The following is a 23,019-nucleotide window of genomic DNA, read 5'->3' as shown; positions in this document are numbered from 1 at the left end:
AATGTTAGAAAGCAAACATTATAAGCAGGAAATTACACTATTTATGAACGTTATATGCAGGAAATAAATACATTGTCCTTATGGGGGAAATATTGGGACTTTAAAAATATGACATTATAAGCAGGAAAACATTATATGCAGGAACATTATAACAGGGTTCTACTGTATTCCATTTAATACATCACCTTCATTTGGTCCTTAAGTCTAGCGTCAAAACTAATTTACTGTTATATACTTTTCACTCACATGAATTTTAAATTACTTATGCTCTTCTGGAATTTTTTTAGGAAAATACCATGCCACCACATTTCCTTGTTAACAAGTTCATAATTAGATTTTTTCCTCTGATAAATTTAAACATGTTAACATTTCAACTCCTTAAATTTTGAAGTTGAAATTGCCCGTAGTACTATATTCACAGTATCATTTAAAGGTTTTTTAAAATATATTGTGACAATGTGTTCAAACCACTTAGCAATCCTTTAAGATACACATTTATAAAATTAGTTTTCAACCCACGATTTAAATATTTACAGTTTTTACATACAAACAAAATCCAATCAATTTCGAAGTTACTGAATTCTGAATGGTCCTGTAAGTTGAGTAACTATGGTGATAGTGCAAACAAACCACCTTCGAAAGGAAAATAAATTTTTTTGATGTTTCCCAGTCCATAAAGAGGATAGCCTATAGTTCTCAGGGATGAAAGCCTCGACTATAACCTGAACCGTTTTGAAGTTTACCGAAGTAAAAGGTTGTTAGGTTCGGTCAGTGTAATAAATAAAAGTTCTTTATTTTGATCCGAAAGGGTAGGTTACACTAGGTTAGGTTACCATAACTAAAATGAAATGTTGGTTATGTTAGGTTAGTGTTATGTAAAATACTCTATGACCGTAAAATATGAGGGTCATTCAAATATAAACCATAATTTGGTTCACTCAACTCAAGTAGTGACGGAGGCGGGAGAACAGAGGGGGGACAGGCAAGCTCTTGCCCTCACACTCACATCCGTCACTAGTGTCGCTATGACTATGAGTGAACAGAAAGTACCAGTGTCAGTTGCGCAATGCGTTATTAATCGTTTTCTCACTAACGACGATGTGAAATCAAGTGAAATTTTGAAGAGACTCCACGCACTGTTTGGTGATGTTACTCTGAGTAAAACCCATGTGATTTAACGGGGCCCAGGAGTTTTGAAATGGTCGTGCTGAAGTGGAAAATCAAAGGCATAAACAACATCCGTCCAGTAAAATAACAGATACGGCCGTACAATAACACGATTTTCCGTTTACTTTACGGGTAAATTGTAGAAGTTGGCAAGTATGAAAATGTAGCTGAAAATTAAATACAATTTCAAGGATGTTGAATGTTTAATTTTGTTATTAGGTTTATGAACGGAGACCTCTATGCTGGTAGCTCTGCGGGACAGCTCAAGTATCACCGTGCTAACTGAACTCATGTATTTTCTGGTACAAAGTTGTCACAGCTTGCAGCCTGCTTCCGCCTGACGGACCACTAGGCAGAGAAGTGTCCTTGTGTGAAAGTCACAACCTAGTAGGATGAAAAATAACAAGAACTGCAGATGGCTTCTTAAACTTTGGTTTTATTCACCATAAACTTACAAAGTCAAATACTTTGTTCTGATGAGACACGCAAGAACAAACCGAACTAGCTGTAGACGACGTCACGCCTGGCGTCGCCCCGTCGCATCCCTGCCCGGGAAGTCCTCCGTGAACAGGTCGGCTCCGGTCTGGCGGGCGCGGAGGAGCGCCTGGTCGGGCGTGAGCGACTCCTCGGGCGACGGCTCCAGCGGGCGGCCCCCCTCGTCCAGCTTCCCCTGCTTGAAGTCCGCCGCCACCTTCGCGCCGTACACCGCACCGAACAAGTCGCCGGCCGTGAAGGCAGACTGCACCACGTCTGGGGCGCGGTACGACACGTACGGCTTCAGCTGGAGCAGACAAGCACGCGGGTTGTAACAAAGTTGCAGGCCAGCTGCATTTTGCACTGAAAAATTACTGTAAAGACACCCCTTCAAACAATTACTATTTAAAGAAAATCATCAGGGTTAGACAAATAAATTTCTGATTTTTTTCATGTATTCATGACCAAAATCAGTTAAAATTTCTGACTTATTCAAGCTTTAACAGAACAGCAAGTGTAATAATAAATATAAAATAAGAAACCAGAGTCACAAAAAGTGTTCAGATAATTAAAAAGACAGTAACGTATCACAAGCAGTTGTAGAGAGAATGGTTTATATACTGAGCTCCTAATTAATTCTGGTAATGATACACAACTGTAAAAAAAAATTAATAAACATACAACTTGATTCTCAGTTTTCGCAATTTTTTTTTAACAAATATATTTTATTTTACACAAAAAAATTATTTAGGGACTGTATTTTCATTCCAAATACTATTTTCAAGTGAAATTCCTGACTTTCGTTGACCTTGGGTGTTCGGCAATTGAACAGAAAATAGGCTACTTGTGAAAAGAAGTGACGCGGGAACATCTGAGCAGTTTTGGAACAGTGTATTCTTCTGAAGCGATGCCCACTGCTAGCGACCCAGACAGCTCCTGCTGGAACACCCTTAAACTGCACACAAACTACGCTGATGTTTTGTTTACATGTGTTACAGGATAAATACATCAATACTTATATATAGAAGTGCTCACATTGTTCTGCCTTGCAGTGTTAACAAGTGTCATTGAGTTATCTGATTCCGAGCGCATCATAACACGTCATTACACGCATCAGGCGAAGTTCTGGACTTCTATACTTCCGTCAGATGTGTTGTGCATCAGACGCAACTGGCAATGGCGAAACAAGTGACTGAACTAGTGGAACGGCGAGGGGCGAAGTTTGGGAAGCAATCAGGAAAGGCAGGTATGACGTACTCACTCTGTTTCAGCATGAAGAGCTGACATGACACTTACCCAGTGGCGTAGCGCGGGTGGGGCGGAGGGGGCGGCCCGCCCCGGGCGGCAGCCCGCGGGGGCGGGTCGCCGGTGAAGCGGGTTGAGATCTGATCTATGATTCATTCATTAGGCCTAAATGTGTCAGACACACTATAATGTTCCATTTTTATCTAAAATTTTGCGCACCAACTGTTTTTTAATATTTATTTAAAAGAAAAACTGCGAAATCACTGACAGAGCTCTTTATAACTCTGCGCTTTGAAAACCCTCTTAGTGGAAAGTAGAGACCGTTTCGTGCAAGAAACAATTGACTTTGCTAAGACTCTCTGAGAAAAACTCGGAATCGAACTCAAAACGAGAAGAATTTGCAGGAAAAAACGCATGCATGGCGATGAATCTTCTGAAGATACAGCTTTGTCTCACGAACAGGAAATCCGTCGAGAGATTATCGCATCATTCGACAAGATCATTCAAGAAATGACGACTCGATTCCAGCAAATTCAAGAAATATCGGACAAGTTCGGATTTTTGATGCCAGCGAAACTTTTGGACAGCAAGTTCGAGTGTGATCTTTCCCATGTATTAGAAGACATGGACAAGGACGAGTTTCAGATGGAGTGGAAGCGTCTTCAGCAGTTTTTTGTTGTTGCCTGTTCTGAATCAGAGGAAGATATAAGTGGTAAAGGAGCACTGGAGCTCCTCCAGTTCATTCAAAAACTGAATCTCGGAATTTCGGTTCCAAATATAGTCATCTTGATTCGTATATATTTGACTTTGGCGATTAGTGTTGCAAGTTGTGAGAGAAGTTTTTCGAAGTTGAAGCTAATAAAAAATTACCTCAGATCTACTATGAGCTCCGCTAGACTATCAAACTTGGCTATATTGTCGATTGAACAAGAATTGGCTGCTAATATTGATTTTGACAAAGTTATTTCTGACTTCGCTGCTCATAAGGCCCGTAGAATCCGCTTGTAAAACCGCTCATCCTATTTTAACTTCAATAAAAGGTACCTCATTGCATGTGAAATTTAATTTTAACTAAGCACCTATAGAATGGGGGCGGCAAAATGGGTCTCCCGCCCCAGGCGCCGAGATGGCACGCTACGCCACTGCACTTACCACTGCTGCAAGACATCCTTCCTCTAGTTCTTCTAGAAGTAGGTACAACACTTTCAGCCATTTCAACTATTTCACAAAAGGCTGCACCCTGCAAAGTACACACACATGTTTGACGACACAAGGAAACACCAGAACAATGTGAATGCTGCCGGGACCTGACGTGACATGTTAACACGGAATGTGAGCGTAGTTTGCATGCAGCTCTACACCCCGAGAGCTACGGAGCCGTAGCGTGTCGCCGTAGACGCGACGACCCACCTGGAAGTCAGTGAGGTCCGGGACCACGAGCTCCGGGACCATCTCCGGGACGGTCACGTGCCTCCCCCGCGACATGTACCCAATGTCCCTCAGCCCGTACTCTAGAACAGGGTGAAAACGCCGTCCACAATGGTTCTGGGCTTCCAGAAACTCACTTAAATATAAATGTAATTATTAAAAACTTAAGTGTATTTTTTAACTATGTTTTGTGAGATCCGTCTCCGTTTTCAAGCGTTCTGTTTATACAACAGTACGCAGATGGAGACGGACCCGTACAGATTAGCTCGGCAAGGCTGAGCTATTCCATTTACGTTGCTCCGTGAGACTAACAGAAGCCGAGTACTTGGCTGTGGTGTCAGCCATGTTTAAGTTCTAAATACCTAGCTACATTAAAAATTGTTTCACACATATCTTTTCTACTATTACTTTGTGGTTTATTTATATAATATATGTACTGCATGCTCGTTCTATGATCTCGAAGCATTTTTCTTTTTAAGTTAAATTAATATTTCGTAACCTTGACATGCAATCTCAATGGTTGCAAATGTCATTTCCGTGCAATGTGGAAGCAGCAGACGCGACAGTGAAATATTCCGGGGGATGCGTCTCTGTTTCCGTGCCATTGTAATGAGTGTGGGGAGAGAATGGAAGCAGTTGAATTGGTCGATGTTGGAGGTTAGGGAGGCGAGGACAAATATAACATTGAGCGAGAGAATGTAATATAAAAAAATATTTCATACTGTAGATAGTCATGTCTGGATCTGGATTCGCTGCTTGACGCTGTTTAAACAATCTTGTTCCTCGCTTGTTAAAAAGAGGGAACTTCCTGAAGTTTCTTTTCCCATGGCGAGCTAAAGAAGTTGAGAAGCAACGGCAAACCACAGCCGAACTAAATACTGACAAATTCATTGTAAATAGCTCCTACAGATATGTTACAGTAAGAAAATAACAACTAAACCACTAAACCGGGTATTAAACTCTAAATTCACAAACAAAACAATAGTGCGGAAAACTAACAACAATAAAATCGATTAAACTTACAAGTACGATACATCGATGTTAGAATATCTAAACAACGGTCATATAGATAGATCTGACAGCTTAACCCATCCATTATATAAAAGTGTATAAAATGTATTGCAGAACTTTTTTGCTATCACAGAGATTTATTTTAGCACACAAATAAGTTAAATATGTTCCCATGTGTTCATATAAACGATTATATTTGTTAAATTCGCAACATGCAGACGAGTTCGGCACCAGTGCTCCTAAGGAATTTTAACTTCAAAAAAAGACTTCGAGCAGTTAGCAACATCGCAATTGTTGCAACCAAACAGTGCAGGACCTTTTTCACCCATAATAATTAATACAACTGCAGAAAAATGGGATAAATCGTATATTCGCTAAAACTCCTTTATCACATGTGCGCTAATGGCGTAGGATTAGGCCCTGCCGCTAGAATGTGCTGCATAATGTGTCTCCAGTTTTGTTTACGTCTTTCCTATAATGTCTAATTACAATATTTGATTTAATTTTGTTCATTTCTATCTGGCCGACCTCCGTAGCGTAGTCGGATGCACACCGGCTTACCATGCGAGGGATTCTGGGTTCGAGTCCCGGGTAAGGCATGGGTGTTAATTAACAGTAAGAGATTTGATTGCTAAGATATTATAAAAATTGGAATGATTTAGTTCTGGTTGTGGGCGCAAGCCGTTAACCATACAAACAATTAAAAAAAAAAAAAACTATCTGAAAGTTCAGAAGAGCAGGCCTCACGAACACGTGGGTGCAGAATTGTTCATTACCAACGTGTTAATACAAAAAATATGTTTGAAACAAATACTGAACGTTTTCTTTCTATGAAATGGTTGAAAATTGTTTATACTTTACTTAAGATTATACTAAAATTATTGCTATCAAAAAAGTTTAAAAATTGAAATGATGTTGAAAATTTCCCTTCCCAGTTTGTCAGCTGTTTTTAAGCATGTTTTCAGTCAAATGTTTATTTGTTTACATTGACCTGTCACTTGAAAGGTTTTTTTTATGTTGGGACTTGCTAAGAGGCGATTAACGAAATTTACATAACATTAAAACCTGTTCGGAAGTAACTTATTAAATTATGTTTGTTATTGGATGAAGAATGTTACGTATACATTTCTGTGGTCGCTTGGATAATCACGGGGCTTTAGTTCGAGAAACGCATGACGTTTGAAAAGTGTTAACACATGTTTATGTCAAAAATTTGTCCGCCATGACCTTGGTGTAACGTGTTATAACTTCAGTTTGGAGAAGTGTAATGTCTTGAGTGGTTGTCGAGGATAAGTTCGGGATGTCTGCGGCCGACGACTTGAGCGCGCCCTTCGAGCTCGCGTCTCCGGCCTTCGCGATGTACCAGCTGCTGAAGGAGCTGTGCCTGAACAACGCCGAGTTCTTCCGGCGCGACGACAGCGAGGGCGGGCAGCGCCTGCACGCCGGCTTCCTGGCCGTGGGGGACCACGTGGGGCTGGTGGCGCCCCTGGTGCACCGGCTCCGGAGGGTCGCGCCCTCCTTCGACTTCAACTCCAGCACCCCCGGCAACGGCTACCGCAGCTTCAACTCCGTGGTGGACATGTGCGTGGTGCACGGCGTGAAGCTGTGCCGCCAGATCTGCGACGGCAGGGACTCCTTCCTGTTCCGCAAGAGCCACTACGCCAAGTGAGTCCCCGGCCGGACGCACTCTGCGCGCCACGCACCTCTCTGCACGCCAGGTCACGCCTCCAGGCTGGCAAGAGTGTACACTTGTGTTCCGATGCACAAGGTTTAAAGTTTTTTTTTATACTATTATTTACGTTCCATTTCGGAACAACATCCAAATGCAAAACATACATGTTCTTATGAATGGAAAACCACAGGATCGAACAACAATAAGCACAACATGTCAACGGCCGCTTCACTGCATATGCTATCAAATATGACCTATAAACTGTAATTTCTCAGAAACGAGTTGGAATTTATAAATGTTGTTTTCAGGGTTAATATCAGAATGCCTTTCGTGTCCAAAAAAGTATTTTCAGATTTTTATTATTTTATTACGGAAAAGCCACGACATGAGAATGTTACCGAGCAGAAGTCAAACACCAAAGAACAAGAGAAAAATTAAAAAAAATTATAATTGTTCCATATTAGCCTATGTATCCAAGTTTATTCCTTGATCCTGATGGCATGCTCCTGTAGGATTGATCCTGTGGTACATTATCCTTGCTGTTTCAAATTAATGCGTCAAAAGATCCTGGACATAACAAAAATAATACAATACAAACAATTTTAGGAAGTGAAAAAAATTCATTTTCAATTTTTTTCATAATTCATTCTCACATCACAAGTTTTGTTTTATTCAGGATCATTCAATGTACTAAATTAAAACAGCAAGTATCATTCACCACAGTATCAATGTATTCAGGATAGTGCTATTAGGATCAACGGATAGACTTGGCTACGCGAATCAAAACTTTTATCAAAAAACACATACCCTACCTGAACCTGAAGTAGTTTATTGATGTTAAATGAATGTGAAATATTAAAGAAATCATATACTGAAAAGATAAAACTAATTTGTCCTTAAATGTGTAGCCTAATCAATAAATGATTTTTGTTTGATAATAAAAATGTTATAAAAATATAAATAATTTTTTTTAAACCATACAATATTTAACATTTAGAAACAGTCTTAAAAGTCATACTGTGTGTGTCATTTTTTGTAGGATTCCAAACTGCTAGAGAGTCACCCACTCATCGCTTGACTTGTTTCTTACATGAAACCCAGTCAGGGGCAGAGATCCCGGGGACAGCCGGCTACATGCTTTCTGCCAACTTAGTATTAGTTAACAGTTGTTTTCTGCCATTAAGAAACTATTGTAACAGTTTCATTAAAACAATGAAAATTCGATAATATCCCACATGCCGGCCCTACACAGTGTACTGATGTTGAAAAGGGAGCGTCAGGCTGTCAAGTTAGGGACGTGTGACAGCCGAGACGGAGAGACGGGGCTCGCTGCCGCAGGGAGGTGGAGGCCTGCGGACACCTGCTGGCGTCGCTGGGCTCCTGCCTGCAGCTGCTGCAGACCATGCTGTCCTGGGGCCGGCCCGGGGAGCTGTTCAGCCCCGAGGCGGAGAACCACACGGCCGAGGAGCTGCTCAGGCACACCGAGGCCATCAACATGTACTGCTTCTACGGCCGCTGCCTCGGCTTCCAGGTGCTCGCTTCTTTCCCACCTCATCATGATAAACATTCAGTGTTCTAATAAGAATGCGTTCATACTGCAGTCCATATTGTAGGCTTTTGGAAAAAATTACCTATGTATTTATTGCCAAGGTTGGACTTAAAAATTAAAGGTAAAGAGCCAGTAAGTTTTTTTTTTCATAAATTTTTTATTTTCGGAACACCTCGGACAGCTATAATACAGCTGCCGTGAGGAGCCCCAGGCTCGACGGTTGTGTCGCAGACCACGAGAACCAGAGGCGTGTGATCGTGGAGGGGGAACCAAGCTGTGTGTGACCTGACCGTGGGGCTCGCTGTCCACAGTACTGCGAGAGCATGCAGAAGATACTGAAGACCATCTCCATCATGATGGCGTCGTTCAGCGAGCTGTACTACAGCAGGCCGGGCCTGCTCTCCCAGGCCACCGCCACCCTGGTCACAGGTGAGCGGCCTGCCGCGGAACACTGGACCCGGGTCGGGACCCCGATGTGGCCAGCCTCGTGCTGGTCGCCGGCGGCTGCTGGGGTCGTGTTGCCGTCTCTGGCGACCTCGTCAGTGTGACCCTCAAGCCTCGACCACCATATGTCCATCTAGACTTATTTTGTTTTTTTAAAACATGGGCACAACATTATAACTACCAAAATGTTCTAGTTTCAGTCCCTGTCCATCCACAAAGTTTTCAACATTTACTGTTTGTACCATGTATTGGACTCACACAAATTATATGTAGTTTGATTTGCCTGAAAGCAACATTGATAAACTAAAACTGAAAGTCTTAAGTTGTATTTTGATTTGTTATATACCGGCAGTATCACAAAAGTCTTGAAAGTTTAATGAAAACTTCCAGTGAGATTGGCACAACTGTTGAGATCACTGATTTATGGGGTGGCCACAGTGGTGTGACGAAAAATCAGTGATTTATTCAGAGAGTATTGGCCATGCGATTCAAGAGCAACCAACCAGCGAAAAAAACATTTACTCGTAAGTCTTTATCATACCTTCTCTGACTTGGCAGGCTACCATAAAGCAAGGTAGGATGGGAGTTGCGCGTGCTTTGAGGTACGAGGGTAGGCGTGTCCCGTGAGGGGTCTCACGACATCTGCAGGCACTGCCCCGGTAAAACCCACCCACCTTGTTCCGAGAATGACTCTTCCAAATATCAAATCCTGACCGTCTTGAAGAAATGACCGCATATCAGGATGGTAAACGTTCATCCTGCCTGTCACCTGATGCAAGTTTTGAAGGAACTGTTATTCTCTCTTGATTAGTTTTATCTCTTATATTTTGTACATGCGAGTACATGGCCTCGCACATCTCACAAGGACAGTGTGTGTGTGCAGGGGGCAGGTACCTGCTGGACCCGGAGCTGAGGGCACGGCGGCTGGTCAACATCTCGCAGTACGCCACCGTGGACTTCTGCAAGTCCTTCTGGCTGCTCTCCGAGATGGGTGCGTATGTCCTCCCGCCGTGCTGCTGCGGGTAAGCCCGTTCCTGTTACACTATCCAACATGCTGTGATAAGTGAGTGCCCAGTTCTATGTTTGTTAGGATTGGGATAAAATTTTATGTAGATTTAAAATTTTTGTAGGTGCAGAGAGCATTACAGTTGATTAACACTTATATGCATAATTGTAGTATTGTTCAGCTTTTATTGTAATTTACTCTGTCAAACATAACATGAATTTTAGTGAATAGTATTTAGGATTGTAGCTAGAAATATTTTTGGAGCCGAAGTTTACTTACTTGAATTTGCATTTATAAAAGTTGTTACACAAAGTTCATTCTGGGTACTAATTCTGAAAAAGGTTTATTGTTTAGTTATTTTGTTATGATTACTTCCTGACTGCTCAGTGTAAATATGTCTACATCTCGCCCCTGTGGAGGTCAATGTATGCGTTCATCTTGATTAACTATAGAGATATGATTTTTCCATAAAACAAAGAACAAAACTGACCTAATTTTTATTGTTGATATGTTATATATAATTATACCACGTTGTTAATAATAATAATAATATATGATGTCAGCATTATTACATGGTAAAAATGTGAAGCCATTTTTTGGTCCATGGTCTGTGCCATGTTGGTTAGACACTCAAAACATTTATTATCACATACAGTGTAACCATCAATGGCGTATGTCCAAAGAAAAAAATCTCACAGCAAGACACATTCAAAGAGGAACGTAACGAAATAAATGAAAGTAAAAGACTGAGATGTATGGAATGGTTACCTAACTGTATATATCAATGTGCGCCGTGTTGCAGAGCTGCTGGGGCGAGTGCCCGGGATGGTGTGCCCCGCGGTGGCTGTCAACAAGGTGATCTCGATCCCGCCGGAGCCGCTGGAGCACGCCCGGCCAGACGGTTCACGGGTCGCCGTGCCCATCCCCGACGCCCACATCGGCACGGCGCCCGTGCAGGCGCGCCTGCTGTCTGCCGCGCGGCGCGAGGGCATGGTGAGTGCCTGCCCCCTTCCTTCCAGTCCGTCTGGGGTTTGGAGATATCACACATACTGTGCATAGACACAAGAATTTATGGTTTATTTTTAGGTCAATCATGTCAAACATGAGGTTTTGGTGTTATTGTCTTTATTTGTATGTAGTCTTTATTCATAAAGATGGTGTGTTATTCAAAAAATATGGAACTACAATATTTCTTAGCACTTATTTCACCAAAACAGTCTCATTGTTCTTTTTTCAATAAATTAATTTGTATAATTAATAAGCATAAGACAAAAAAACTAAATGAAAATTGAAATAAATTGGAAAATTTTGTTTGATTGAAAAATTTGCCAATGTCATTAATGTAAAAACATTTTATTACTAAAAGAAGCTAACGACAGAAAATTTATTTTTTCCTATCAGTTTACGTAATACATTTTGGTACAAAATTTGTGATAAATTAATTACATTTACAATAATAAAATGCTATGTTTAAGTAATTTGGTTTAATTTCAGTAAAATAGGGGATAAATTTTAAACTTTTAGCTCCATTTCAATGCTAAGTAATGTATTAACTTGAATTTCGATGATAAATAGTGTATGGAAATGCTTTGCGGTTTTAATGAATTTCACCATCTAATCGTTTCCAGCACATTTTAACAGTATAATCTGTTCAACAGATAGTTGACTTGTCAAATGTGAATTACAAATCTTGTTTATTCATATGGGAGTGGTCAGTTGTACATGTACAAGAGCAGTCAGGACGGAGGTAACATCGTGACTGAGCGACGGATGCGTGTCCCAGGAGATGGGGGAAGGGAGAGACGCCCGCGGACAGCCGGTCCTCCCGCCCTCGTCCGCGCTCGTGATACACTGCCACGGCGGGGGCTTCGTGTCCCAGAGCTCGCACTCCCACGAGATGTACCTGCGCGAGTGGGCGTGCCAGCTGGGCGTGCCCGTGCTCTCCGTGGACTACTCCCTGGCCCCGCGCGCCCCCTTCCCGCGCGCCCTGCAGGAGGTGCTGTACGCGTACTGCTGGGCGCTGCACAACGCCCACCTGCTGGGCTCCACCGCCGAGAAGGTGGTGCTGGTCGGTGAGTGGCGCTCCCACTGTCCTTTACCCTCGGTGTAGTTCCCCTTGCCTGCCACGTGTACTGCTGGGCGCTGCACAACGCCCACCTGCTGGGCTCCACCGCCGAGAAGGTGGTGCTGGTCGGTGAGTGGCGCTCCCACTGTCCTTTACCCTCGGTGTAGTTCCCCTTGCCTGCCACGTGTACTGCTGGGCGCTGCACAACGCCCACCTGCTGGGCTCCACCGCCGAGAAGGTGGTGCTGGTCGGTGAGTGGCGCTTCCACTGTCCTTTACCCTCGTAGTTCCCCTTGCCTGCCACGTGTACTGCTGGGCGCTGCACAACGCCCACCTGCTGGGCTCCACCGCCGAGAAGGTGGTGCTGGTCGGTGAGTGGCGCTCCCACTGTCCTTTACCCTCGGTGTAGTTCCCCTTGCCTGCCACGTGTACTGCTGGGCGCTGCACAACGCCCACCTGCTGGGCTCCACCGCCGAGAAGGTGGTGCTGGTCGGTGAGTGGCGCTCCCACTGTCCTTTACCCTCGGTGTAGTTCCCCTTGCCTGCCACGTGTACTGCTGGGCGCTGCACAACGCCCACCTGCTGGGCTCCACCGCCGAGAAGGTGGTGCTGGTCGGTGAGTGGCGCTCCCACTGTCCTTTACCCTCGGTGTAGTTCCCCTTGCCTGCCACGTGTACTGCTGGGCGCTGCACAACGCCCACCTGCTGGGCTCCACCGCCGAGAAGGTGGTGCTGGTCGGTGAGTGGCGCTTCCACTGTCCTTTACCCTCGGTGTAGTTCCCCTTGCCTGCCACGTGTACTGCTGGGCGCTGCACAACGCCCACCTGCTGGGCTCCACCGCCGAGAAGGTGGTGCTGGTCGGTGAGTGGCGCTCCCACTGTCCTTTACCCTCGGTGTAGTTCCCCTTGCCTGCCACGTGTACTGCTGGGCGCTGCACAACGCCCACCTGCTGGGCTCCACCGCCGAGAAGGTGGTGCTGGTCGGTGAGTGGCGCTCCCACTGTCCTTTACCCTCGGTGTAGTTCCCCTTGCCTGCCACGTGTACTGCTGGGCGCTGCACAACGCCCACCTGCTGGGCTCCACCGCCGAGAAGGTGGTGCTGGTCGGTGAGTGGCGCTTCCACTGTCCTTTACCCTCGTAGTTCCCCTTGCCTGCCACGTGTACTGCTGGGCGCTGCACAACGCCCACCAGCTGGGCTCCACCGCCGAGAAGGTGGTGCTGGTCGGTGAGTGGCGCGGGCATGCCTTGCTTGCTATTATCTGTATGGCAAAATGTCTTCCCTTAAATTTAAATTCTTATTTACATCAATTAAGTGCACAATTTAATCGGAAATGTGGTGTATTCAACTCACATTTAAAAATGGCTGTTGTAAAAGAAGCTAAATGTAAAAGAAGTAGTGCTAAAAGTTTTAAATTGCAGGCAATCATAAATTAATATTTAGTTATGTTAATTAATTTTTATAGTAACTGTGTAAGACTGGACTGAAATGCAAGTACTTTTTAAATAAGCAGGCACAACTAAGGTATTTTGCAGTATTTGTTTCACTTATCGGTTGTAGTGACATGTTGATTGCAGATAGCATGTAAAGGTTGAGGGAGTGAGTAGTGCGAGGCTTGGGGGCGGTGCTCCAGGGGACTCGGCGGGGGCCAACCTGAACCTGGGCGTGGCCATGAAGTGCGTGGAGCTGGGCCTGCGGCGGCCGGACGGGCTGTTCCTGGCCTACGTGCCGGTGCTGGTGTCGTTCCTGCCGTCGCCCTCGCGCCTGCTGTGCATCATGGACCCCCTGCTGCCCTTCGGCTTCATGATGCGCTGCCTCAAGGGTGCGTGTTTACCAACACTACTCTAGCTAGAAGTGAGTCAGTATCGCAAACTGGCCACATGCTCTGCTTCGCGTAAGCCACGTCGGTCCGTGACAGATGCTCCGGCGTGACGGCTGAGGGTGCAAGTGGAGTGGCACTTCTCTTCTCCCCTCTCTGACATCCTCCCAGACGAGCACTGTCCATTTTTATTCTAACTGCGGCTTCACTCTACTGACGAAAGTGGCACTTAAAAAGGTTTAATAAATATAAAGAAAAATAATAATTTAAAATTTTTTTAAGTGTTATGTACTTTAATTGCTCTTTCCATTCCATTAACTCATAATCAAAAAGTTTGGGACCACATTATATTCAGTCACATTATTTATGGGTAAATGCAGTATTAACAATTTTGTCCCATGAAAATAAACTTTACAGTATTTGATGCAGTGCAGAAATGTGCATTGTTATGAACAAAATATTCATAATGTCGCATTATTTGATTAAAGTTTTATGATAAGCAGTGTATCTTTTAGGTAAATATTATTTGTTTTAAACCAGTGAGTAACTCTGAGAGATCTTAAGCGCACCAACGGCGAGGGGAGAGGTGAGAGGTGAACGGTGTGGTTGGCGCAGCGTACGCCTGCCCGGGGGACGGCGCGGGCTCCCCCCGCTCCTCGGCGAGCGGCAAGGACGACACGGAGTCCTTCGAGGAGGTGTCGGAGAGCGACCTGCTGGAGCTGGCGGCCCACAAGAGTGCCGTGTCGGGGGGTGGCTCCGACACGCTCACCACGGTGTCCCTGGCCTCGCTGGGGTCGCGGCCTGAGGCGGACCAGAGCCCTGAGGAGCCCGCGTCTGCGCGGCCCGAGGCGGACGGCATGCTGGACCGCTACGTGCTGCGCTGCGACACGGACTCGCAGGGCCGCGAGGTGCCCGTGCTGACGACGGAGCCGGGCGGGGACGAGCAGGTGTTGTTCGAGGCGCCCTGCGAGCCCGGCCTGTCCGCCCGCCTGGGCCTCGCCGTCTCCAGCCTCACCAGCAGTGTGGCCAACACGCTGGGCCTGGCGTCCAGCAGGAAGCCCGCCGCGTGCTGGCAGCCGAGGGAACATACGTGAGTGTCGCTCCACCGGTTACTGAGCTGAGAGGTTTGGGAGGGCGATAGCGACGGCAGGAGGCTGTGTTTGCGACAGAGCCGGCAGCCGGTCGCCCGTGGCCCAGCTGGATGCCCTGCACCACCGCAGCCCCTCGGAGGAGTTCCAGTTCCAGGTGCCCAAGGACCCGTACTTGTCCCCGTACTATGCCAGCGACGACGTTCTGCGCCAGCTGCCGCCCACGTCCATCCTGGTGAGTCGCTCCTCACCGGTCACTAGTCACCTGGCATCACCGTTCAGCCTGTTCTAGCACGGTGATAAGTGCATTGATTTTGAAACTAATTTCGGGAAGTAAACTTTACTGCTTTGCTTAGAGATTAAAATAAAATTATTTGCATTTCCATTATTTGCGACATTTACTTCAGGCTATGTATTTGATAAAATAAAATGCATAATCAATATAAAAAAAATTTCTAATTACACTGTCTTCTGTGGCGTATCATTTACTGGTTCAGTTTTATTTCACTGCAAAAACTTACCTGTATGAATATTTTTTGTTCATCTTACACAGTTTTACTGTATTGTAGATTAAACTTTATGAAAGTGTTCAACAATATCTGTCTCTTGAATTTTAAAAGAGCTGTAACTAATTTATAATGTTTTAGCTCTGCATGCTATGTATTTATATTTAATGCACACGTTGAGTATTTGCACAAAAGCTTTGACGTAGTAGTTTAAGAAGTACGTAGTGAAATGTTTGAAACACCGTGAAGGTAACGGCACTTGCACAGCCTCCGAGTAGAGCGCTGCCAGCCAGGCACCGGGCAAGGTGCGTGAGGCCGGGCTTGTGTGTGAGCGGGCCCCGAGCCACGGGGCAGTAACTGGGGGCGCTGAGGGGAGGGTCGGTGTGCAGTCGCTGCAGCTGGACCCGTGCCTGGACGACTGCGTCATGTTCGCCAGGAGGCTGGACCGCCTGGGCTGCCGCGTCTCCCTGGACGTGGTGGACGGCCTGCCGCACGGCTTCCTCAACTTCTCCGCGGTGAGTCCGCGCGCCGATTTGCATCATCAGTCCAAAAATTACAGTTATTGACGTGATTACGTCTTAATAAATAATGAACGCCGGCTGCACGCACGAGTGTGCAAGAACCGGCCAACCACCGTGCAAGAAAATCTTCTGTAATATCAAACAGGTTTAAGGCGGGCTTGTTAAGCTAATTTTTCGTGATTATATTCAAACAAATAATTATTTAAATTAAATTTTGCAAGAACTGTAAATAATATTTGAAAATTATAAAAGTATGCAATTTTTCATCAATGTTTTCTTATGACGTTATCATGTAAAATTATCTCCGTAAACCGACTTTACAGACAAACCCCCCCCCCCCCCCCCCCTTTTTTTTATAAATACTCTCTATTTTAAACTTTCTGCATTTTCATACAACCCAGCACACTCAGTTGTTTGTGCCAAATGAATTAATATCAGTTCTATGCTTTACATTGTCTGTTCAGTTAGCAGTCTCCTTTTGACTTTATGTATTATTTTTAGAATTGGAAAAGAAAAAAAAATCAATTTAGATCTTTATTTGACTGGACTTTCCAGAATTAGGATTCAAAGGTTCTGTAACACTTCCAGTTGATGCCTGTTGTTATTACACTAACGTGAAGAGTCTTCTGAAGAATAAGTATCTAACCAGGACTTCAAACAGAAGTATACGTAGAAGCTCGGCTTCTGGGTTGTAGCCGCGTCCTAGGCGAATAATTCACCGACGTTTTGGTCGACATTGCAGTCGCCATCATCAGGGGAGCAGTTAACCTGATGATGGCGACTGCAGTGTCGACCGAAGCGTCGGTGAATTATTCGCCTAGGACACGGCTACGACCCAGGAGCCGAGCTATTTCAGACAATGGGCGCGAAAGCCTGCGAAGTTGGAGTGTTGAGAGGGGAGTGTCGGGACGGCAGAGTGATGGTGGGTTGTTGTGGGTCGCAGTTCAGCAAGGAGGCGCACGGCGGGTCCATGCTGTGCGTGAAGCGCATCCGGGACCTGCTGGGACTGGCGCGGCAAGGGGACGGCGTGCAGTAGCGTGCGTCGCTCCAGAGAGCCCGACACTGCCCTCTGCTGCCGGCACTTCCTTTCATACTTTGTTCATTCTCAGGCTTCCAGGAAAATAAGTCAAGCTTTACGAGAAAGATTGGGAATTGTAAATTTTTAACTTACTAGTAAAATAAAGTGCAAAAGAAGTTGCTTCCTTGTTCGCGTACGTCGCTGTTGTGCTGTAGAGCAGCTTGTGGGTGGTGTGACCCTTGAGTCGTGTACCTTCAGTCCTGCTGCTGTCACACGGTTAAGTTCGTGGCTGAACGACTTGTCAGGTCGCCACTTTGCTGCTGTCTTCAGACATTAATTGAAATGGAAGTGTTGATAATGCCCAAAGACTTTGAACATACAGTAGCAGCAGTTCTCTATACGTATATAAATTATTTTAGACATCCAATTATGTATTTTAATTTTACTGTGAGATTAAAGATGAATGGGAGACAGAATATATTTTGAAAAGAGTTCCACCTTTTGAGTCTCTTGACAGCGGTTGAGATGTGAAGCCCTCCCCACTGTACGCTATCGTTTCGGAAGTGTTCAGTCTTGTTCCTTGCAGTGTTTGTTTTACACGCTCACTTTCGACTTTCACCCTCTGTACATTTAAGTATAAAACTGTTTAAATAATTACCTGTGCATCAGGACTGGCCATTGGTTCGAGGTTGGCAACAGCGCAACACTGTCAGCAACTGTCTCTCCCTATTGGGAGCACCTGGCCAGCGCCCGATGTTTGTCTTACTGTCTTATTTTATTCTTATATGATTCTACATTTTTCATGTAGAAAATGTATACCTAAAATTAGACTTCTTACCTAATGTTTTTATAATTTTAGTGCAGTGTAAATAGATTAATACCTTTTTTTTATAACAATGTTGCTATTGGCAGACACAGAAAATATTTTCACGTTCTAAATGGAATCATGACAAGTTCCCATATATGTAATATAACATTGTACATCCGTTAACATTCTTGCATAGTGATGGTTATTATTATACATCAAGATGTTTGCAGGTAGCCTGATTATTTAAATTTTGATGGCTTAGAAAATATAACAGCTGAATAAATAAAATTAAAATATTTTTTCTTCTGTATCCTTTTTATTTTTGATAATTATTATCTAGTTCATGTTGACTTGTTTTTAAAACCAGAAAAAAAAAATGTATATATTTTTTTTTGAAACTAGGGAATGCTAGTTGCATGAAGTCTAGTTGTAGGCTGATTATTATCACTGAGGCATTGCCTCGTGAGTCACTTCATGGTGGGAGGGTTGCTGGTTCAAGTCCAGTCCTCAGATTGACTTGGCTGCTGTCGTCATGAAGGGTCATTTTCGTATGTCTTTCTCCACAAAACACTTTTTCTTCACGTGCTTCTTTATGATGTTGTAAGTAACAATCACTATTAACTTATATAATATTGCTCCCTACTGCACTGTTAGTGTTTGCATTGCTATGGTCAAACATTTTAACTCTTATTCCACAACTCTCTTCCCAAGATAAGGTTCTCATTTGAGTGAATAAATAAATACTTCTCAATAAGAATTATAAATATAAATATTTCTGTTAGAACTTGTAAATACTACATCTGTATTGGTGTTATTTAATATTTACTAATGATGTTCTGTTTTTGGTGTTTCCAATGTAACATTGTATTTGGAATCACGAATGAGTTTCTTTGCTGTGAAAAATATTTGCAACTATATTTTTGATATTGCTGGTGTATTTTTTATATTAATATGGCAATTTGAGCTGTCAGGTTTGCAGGTTTTCGTATTTGCGATAACAGCCTCAGGCAAATGTTTCTTTATTGTCATCTATTTACTGTACGTACTTACCTGAAAGGCTGAAGTATCACAACACCACTCTAGTTACATTACTGTTTGAAGTGTCGTCAGAAAGCCCTCTAGCCGATGCTACGCTGTGTGATGGAGTGCTTTCTGTTTTTGAAGTGTCTGTACAACTACAGTAAGTCCTCGGTTTACGTCGGGGTTACGTTCCTGAAAACCGCGACGTAAATAGAAACGACGCAAAATGAGCCATATTTCATGCCACCGGCCGGCCACGGCCCAAGGTCGGCCGGAAGGGGTAGGAGAAAATGCTGTGTCGTTGCGGGATACGTGCGAGATACGTGGGTGGCCGAGCGGGCGGGCTGGTAGTATTGCATCACCGCGCGGAGAGCAGCGGAGAGCAGGAAGCGTCCCTCATGATGTATGATAAGATAAGGCGGTGATCGTGTAGCTTACGCTACATAGCATAAATTAACTACCGAAGGAAACAAAGAATTATAAACGAATTATATACGGTGTTTTGGTTAAAATAAAGATTTACGGTCATTGTAAACGACGTTATTGTGAATCGGCGACAACTTAAATTGAAACATGAGTACTCAAACATTAGCGACGTTAATCCGAAACGACATAAATCGGTACGACGTAAATAGAGGACTTACTGTAATTTCTATTTCGTATAGTTTTTTTGCTAAGTTAAAATTTTTTATTCATTTTTACTTTTTTATGTTTGGTTTTTTTTTTTAAATTCTGATATTAAACTATTACATTGTGAATTGAATGCACTGTGGAACCATAGCAACTATGTGAAAGGTGTAATGCTAATGGACAAGTCTAAATGATTAATAGGCATGAGAGTAAGTAAAGGTAAATTAGTAGTAACAAGTAGTTAATAAGTTGTACATACTCATTGTTAAGAAACTTGCCCCAATAGGAGGGTCCAAATGTTCAGAATTTCAAACATATATTTAACTTAAAGAGAAAAAATGAAAGCTTTTTTTATACATTTGGCTGGTGATAAAAAAAGGGGTTTGTTTGTAAAGTCTGTTTACAGACGATAATTTAACGTGATAACGTAATAAGAAAACATTGATGAAAAATTGCATACTTTTTAATTTTCAAATATTATTTACAGTTTTTGCAAATTTAGTTTTAATAATTTGTTTAAATATAATCACAAACAATTAAGTTATAGAAATAAACTGAAATCAAATCAATGTCAATAAATTGTTAATTTGAAATGAGGAAATTGGACAAATAAATAAAAATTTTTAAATTGCTGCTTTTAAAAACCCGCCTTAACCTGTTTGATATTTTTTCTCGCACGGCGGTTGGCCGGTTCTTGCACGCTCGGCTCAGGCGGAACGTGACATTGAGTCATGCTTTTTCGTGCGTGCAGCCGGCGTTTATCGATTTATGAGACGTTATCACGTCAAAATGTCTATCAGAAAATAAATGTTTAGGATAAATAAATATTCTATTGAGACGTGGTTGAAAGGTATTCCTGGCTGTGAGCGACTGCGACGTGGCGTAGCTCGAGTGTTCGCTGGCAGCCAGTGGTCCGCGAGCAAGCACGGCTCCCATTGGCCGGTGTGTGAGGACCCAGACCAGCCGGGTCGTGTCGCGACGTGCCGTGCAGGCCAGAGGTCTCGCGAGCTGTTGACGTGTCGCGCCGGCTCTGGAAGCTCCGTGCTGATGTCTTCACCTTGAAACTACATTTGCGATTCCTCACTGAAAATAACAGTTTAGTCAGTAGTTACCCTACTGCTCATATATTGTGGCAACTACAAAATAATTTCTCTATGTCATCAAAGTGACTTATTAGCGACAGCAAACTAAAGTCGCCTGTGATGACCGGTTTTGATGTTTTGCGGTGTTTGAAACTGTTGAGATGTTTGGTTCCAGCTTGCAAGACTTCTTGTCCACACTGCAGTTGGATGTTTTTCAGAAAGTAAAACAATAATTTAACTTTATTTTTGTATCAATGTTCTCAAACATAATTTGTTTGTTAAAAGAGAAAAAAAATTATTCTTGGAGTTTCTCAAGGAATAAGAAAATATTTAGACTTAACAAGGAAATATTCTTAAGAAGTGTATTGTATTGAAAGACTTCTTTATGTTTTGTATGTTAAATTGTCAATGTACTGTTTTAAATATTCCAACTGTAATATATATTCTTAGAATGTATGTATTAATTTTTTTTACTTCCAAGTAATTTTTTTAAAGAGCCTATAATAATTTTACTGTATTAGTTGGGACTTAATAATTACTCTCCAATTATATACACAAATAAAATGTATATTCCTTGAAAAACTGTTATAATTTTTTTTAATGCAGTTTATTTTTAATGATGTTAATTATAAATGCCAATTTGTTTAAATCATTGCCTTTCAAGAATTTGGAACCTAATTTTTGTAATAACACAGCAGACGCACGTCTGAATACCAACAGATTGAACGACCAGTGCATCACTGACTTTAACAGGCAGTTAATCATTTGCTTAATATTAAATGATAACTAAAAATGAAAAGCCCAGAGGGGGCAGGGGGGAACAAACTGTGACGTTAACATAAAAAATTAAAAATAAAGACAAACACACAAACCTGATTGGCGAACGAGGCACGGTACACTGAGCATGATCTACTTACTGTTCACTCTCGCAGGCACCATCAAAACACAGCAGAGGCAAACACAATTTTAAGAACACATTGTATTATAAAAAGGCGAGAACTATCACATCTCATTGTGCTCCAAAGAGCAACACACATCATTTAAATGATATAAATAAACCACAGGAATATTTAAATCATATTCAAGTGTGATTTCATTTTCATCGAATATTACTTCATATACTCGCATAAGAACTAGTGATGGGTCGTTCGTGAACGATTCGTACAAAAAGAACGAATCTTTGAGAGAATGAAATCTTGCGATTCGTTCGCGATGTAAAGAACCGGCTCTTTGAGAGCCGGTACCTTGAAAGATTCGGGAGAACGAAAATGCGGAGAGAACGAGATGAGAGAACCGGCCACGCGCCCGGTCTGATTCGTTCGTGAAATGATTCATGACGTCAGGAGTCTGAAGAATTAGTAATCACAGCGTGCGCATGTTCACAAGAGCAAACGATAACTGATCAAATAAAATAGGGTAACATGAAAAGTATCTATACCTGAAAATGTCAACTGTTAAGTAGTGGTTTAAATTTGCTTTTTCACATTCACATACACAAATTTGGAAATAAAAAACTAAAAAAAAAAAAACCGTATGAATTAAAAATAACAGGGAAAGTAACTACAAATGTTCACACTTACCATTTTTGGGTTAATTAATGTACATCATTTGTTTCTCTTCACAGGGCCGGAACTAGGAGATTCGTTAGGGGGGGCAAAGCCTAATTTGCCGCCGCCCCCTCCTTACCAACATTATAAAATACCCTTTTTCGTTAGAAGCGGTGGTTGAAATGATACCATTCACTTATACATAATTGAGAACCTTTATTTATCAAGTACTCTAATTGGAAAACTAATACAATTACATTTTTTATTATAATGAAATAGACTGTTATCAAACTATTGTTTATTGTTTGCACAACAGTGAAAATTAATGTCTTACCAATAAGTATATTAAGTACTAAAATTACATAAGATACATGTGATTATGAATTAAGTATAATATTTTATTGATAACCATACAAAGAAATTCAATTCAAAAATTAATTTTTCGAGCATGATTAGCTGCAAATGTGTTAATAGTATCATCAAAATTGATCAACGCAGCTCGTTTGTGTTCAATAGATATAATACTTAGATTTGTTAATCTCTGCTGGTCCATCGTGCTTCTCAAATAGCTTTTACTTAATAAGTTTAAGTTTACTAAAACTTCTTTCACCTGACGCAATTGTATCTGGAAGGGTGAGAAACATTCTCAGAGCAGTAGTAATGTTAGAATGTGCCTCCTCCAGTTTATTTTTGTAGTGAAGGCTCAACATTGTTGATGCTGTAGCATCTTTTAATTCATAGTCTACTGTTAATGCATGGTGCTTAAAACTTTCAATTTCAAATACGAATTCTTCTTTGTTAAGATCGGCACGGTGTTTCCTTATTCTGCTGCTTTGAATTTAAATATTCTACTTCCATTTTATGAATTTGAACACCACATAAAAATCCAAACTTTTTGTTAATGTTCTCCAAAGCCTTAAACCTG

General features: G+C 42.6%; 2 protein-coding genes across 3 annotated transcripts; one reads left to right on the top strand and one right to left on the bottom strand.

Moving 5' to 3' along the window:
• Positions 1-1,583: 1,583 nt before the first annotated feature.
• Positions 1,584-5,346, bottom strand: LOC134535121 (large ribosomal subunit protein mL41). The gene is made up of 3 exons (XM_063374062.1): positions 5,037-5,346; positions 4,297-4,397; positions 1,584-1,948 (listed from the first exon to the last, which is right to left on the bottom strand). The coding sequence occupies exons 1-3, from the start codon at positions 5,203-5,205 to the stop codon at positions 1,685-1,687; spliced, it is 534 nt and encodes a 177-aa protein (XP_063230132.1). The 5' UTR covers positions 5,206-5,346; the 3' UTR covers positions 1,584-1,684.
• Positions 5,347-6,230: 884 nt separating this feature from the next.
• On the top strand, positions 6,231-22,396 carry LOC134535120 (hormone-sensitive lipase). Of its 2 annotated transcripts, none has more exons than XM_063374061.1 (11): positions 6,231-6,990; positions 8,336-8,528; positions 8,858-8,975; positions 9,874-9,981; positions 10,799-10,989; positions 11,783-12,068; positions 13,689-13,877; positions 14,490-14,964; positions 15,044-15,197; positions 15,858-15,983; positions 16,933-22,396. In XM_063374061.1, exons 1-11 carry the CDS (start codon positions 6,626-6,628, stop codon positions 17,023-17,025), a joined length of 2,298 nt encoding a protein of 765 aa, XP_063230131.1. In that variant the 5' UTR covers positions 6,231-6,625; the 3' UTR covers positions 17,026-22,396. The 2 variants fall into 2 exon arrangements, with proteins under 2 accessions (XP_063230131.1, XP_063230130.1); XM_063374060.1 differs by having other exon boundaries at positions 11,780-12,068.
• The last annotated feature ends 623 nt before the right edge of the window (positions 22,397-23,019 follow it).

Source organism: Bacillus rossius, chromosome 8 (assembly GCF_032445375.1).
Source record: "Bacillus rossius redtenbacheri isolate Brsri chromosome 8, Brsri_v3, whole genome shotgun sequence".
NCBI lineage: Eukaryota > Metazoa > Arthropoda > Insecta > Phasmatodea > Bacillidae > Bacillus > Bacillus rossius.
Note: the sequence above shows the minus strand (reverse complement) of the source record. Positions and strands in the feature narration are given on the sequence as shown.

Excerpts from the sequence above, each read along its gene's own strand:
- LOC134535121 (XM_063374062.1), bottom strand. The coding sequence starts at position 5,205 with ATGAATTTGTCAGTATTTAGTTCGGCTGTGGTTTGCCGTTGCTTCTCA. Across the intron at positions 4,398-5,036 it reads TCCAGACATGACTATCTACA|AGTACGGGCTGAGGGACATT; the intron begins GTATGAAATATT and ends ACCCTGTTCTAG. Across the intron at positions 1,949-4,296 it reads CGGACCTCACTGACTTCCAG|CTGAAGCCGTACGTGTCGTA; the intron begins GTGGGTCGTCGC and ends TGTCTGCTCCAG.
- LOC134535120 (XM_063374060.1), top strand. The coding sequence starts at position 6,626 with ATGTCTGCGGCCGACGACTTGAGCGCGCCCTTCGAGCTCGCGTCTCCG. Across the intron at positions 6,991-8,335 it reads CGCAAGAGCCACTACGCCAA|GGAGGTGGAGGCCTGCGGAC; the intron begins GTGAGTCCCCGG and ends TCGCTGCCGCAG. Across the intron at positions 10,990-11,779 it reads CCGCGCGGCGCGAGGGCATG|GAGATGGGGGAAGGGAGAGA; the intron begins GTGAGTGCCTGC and ends TGCGTGTCCCAG.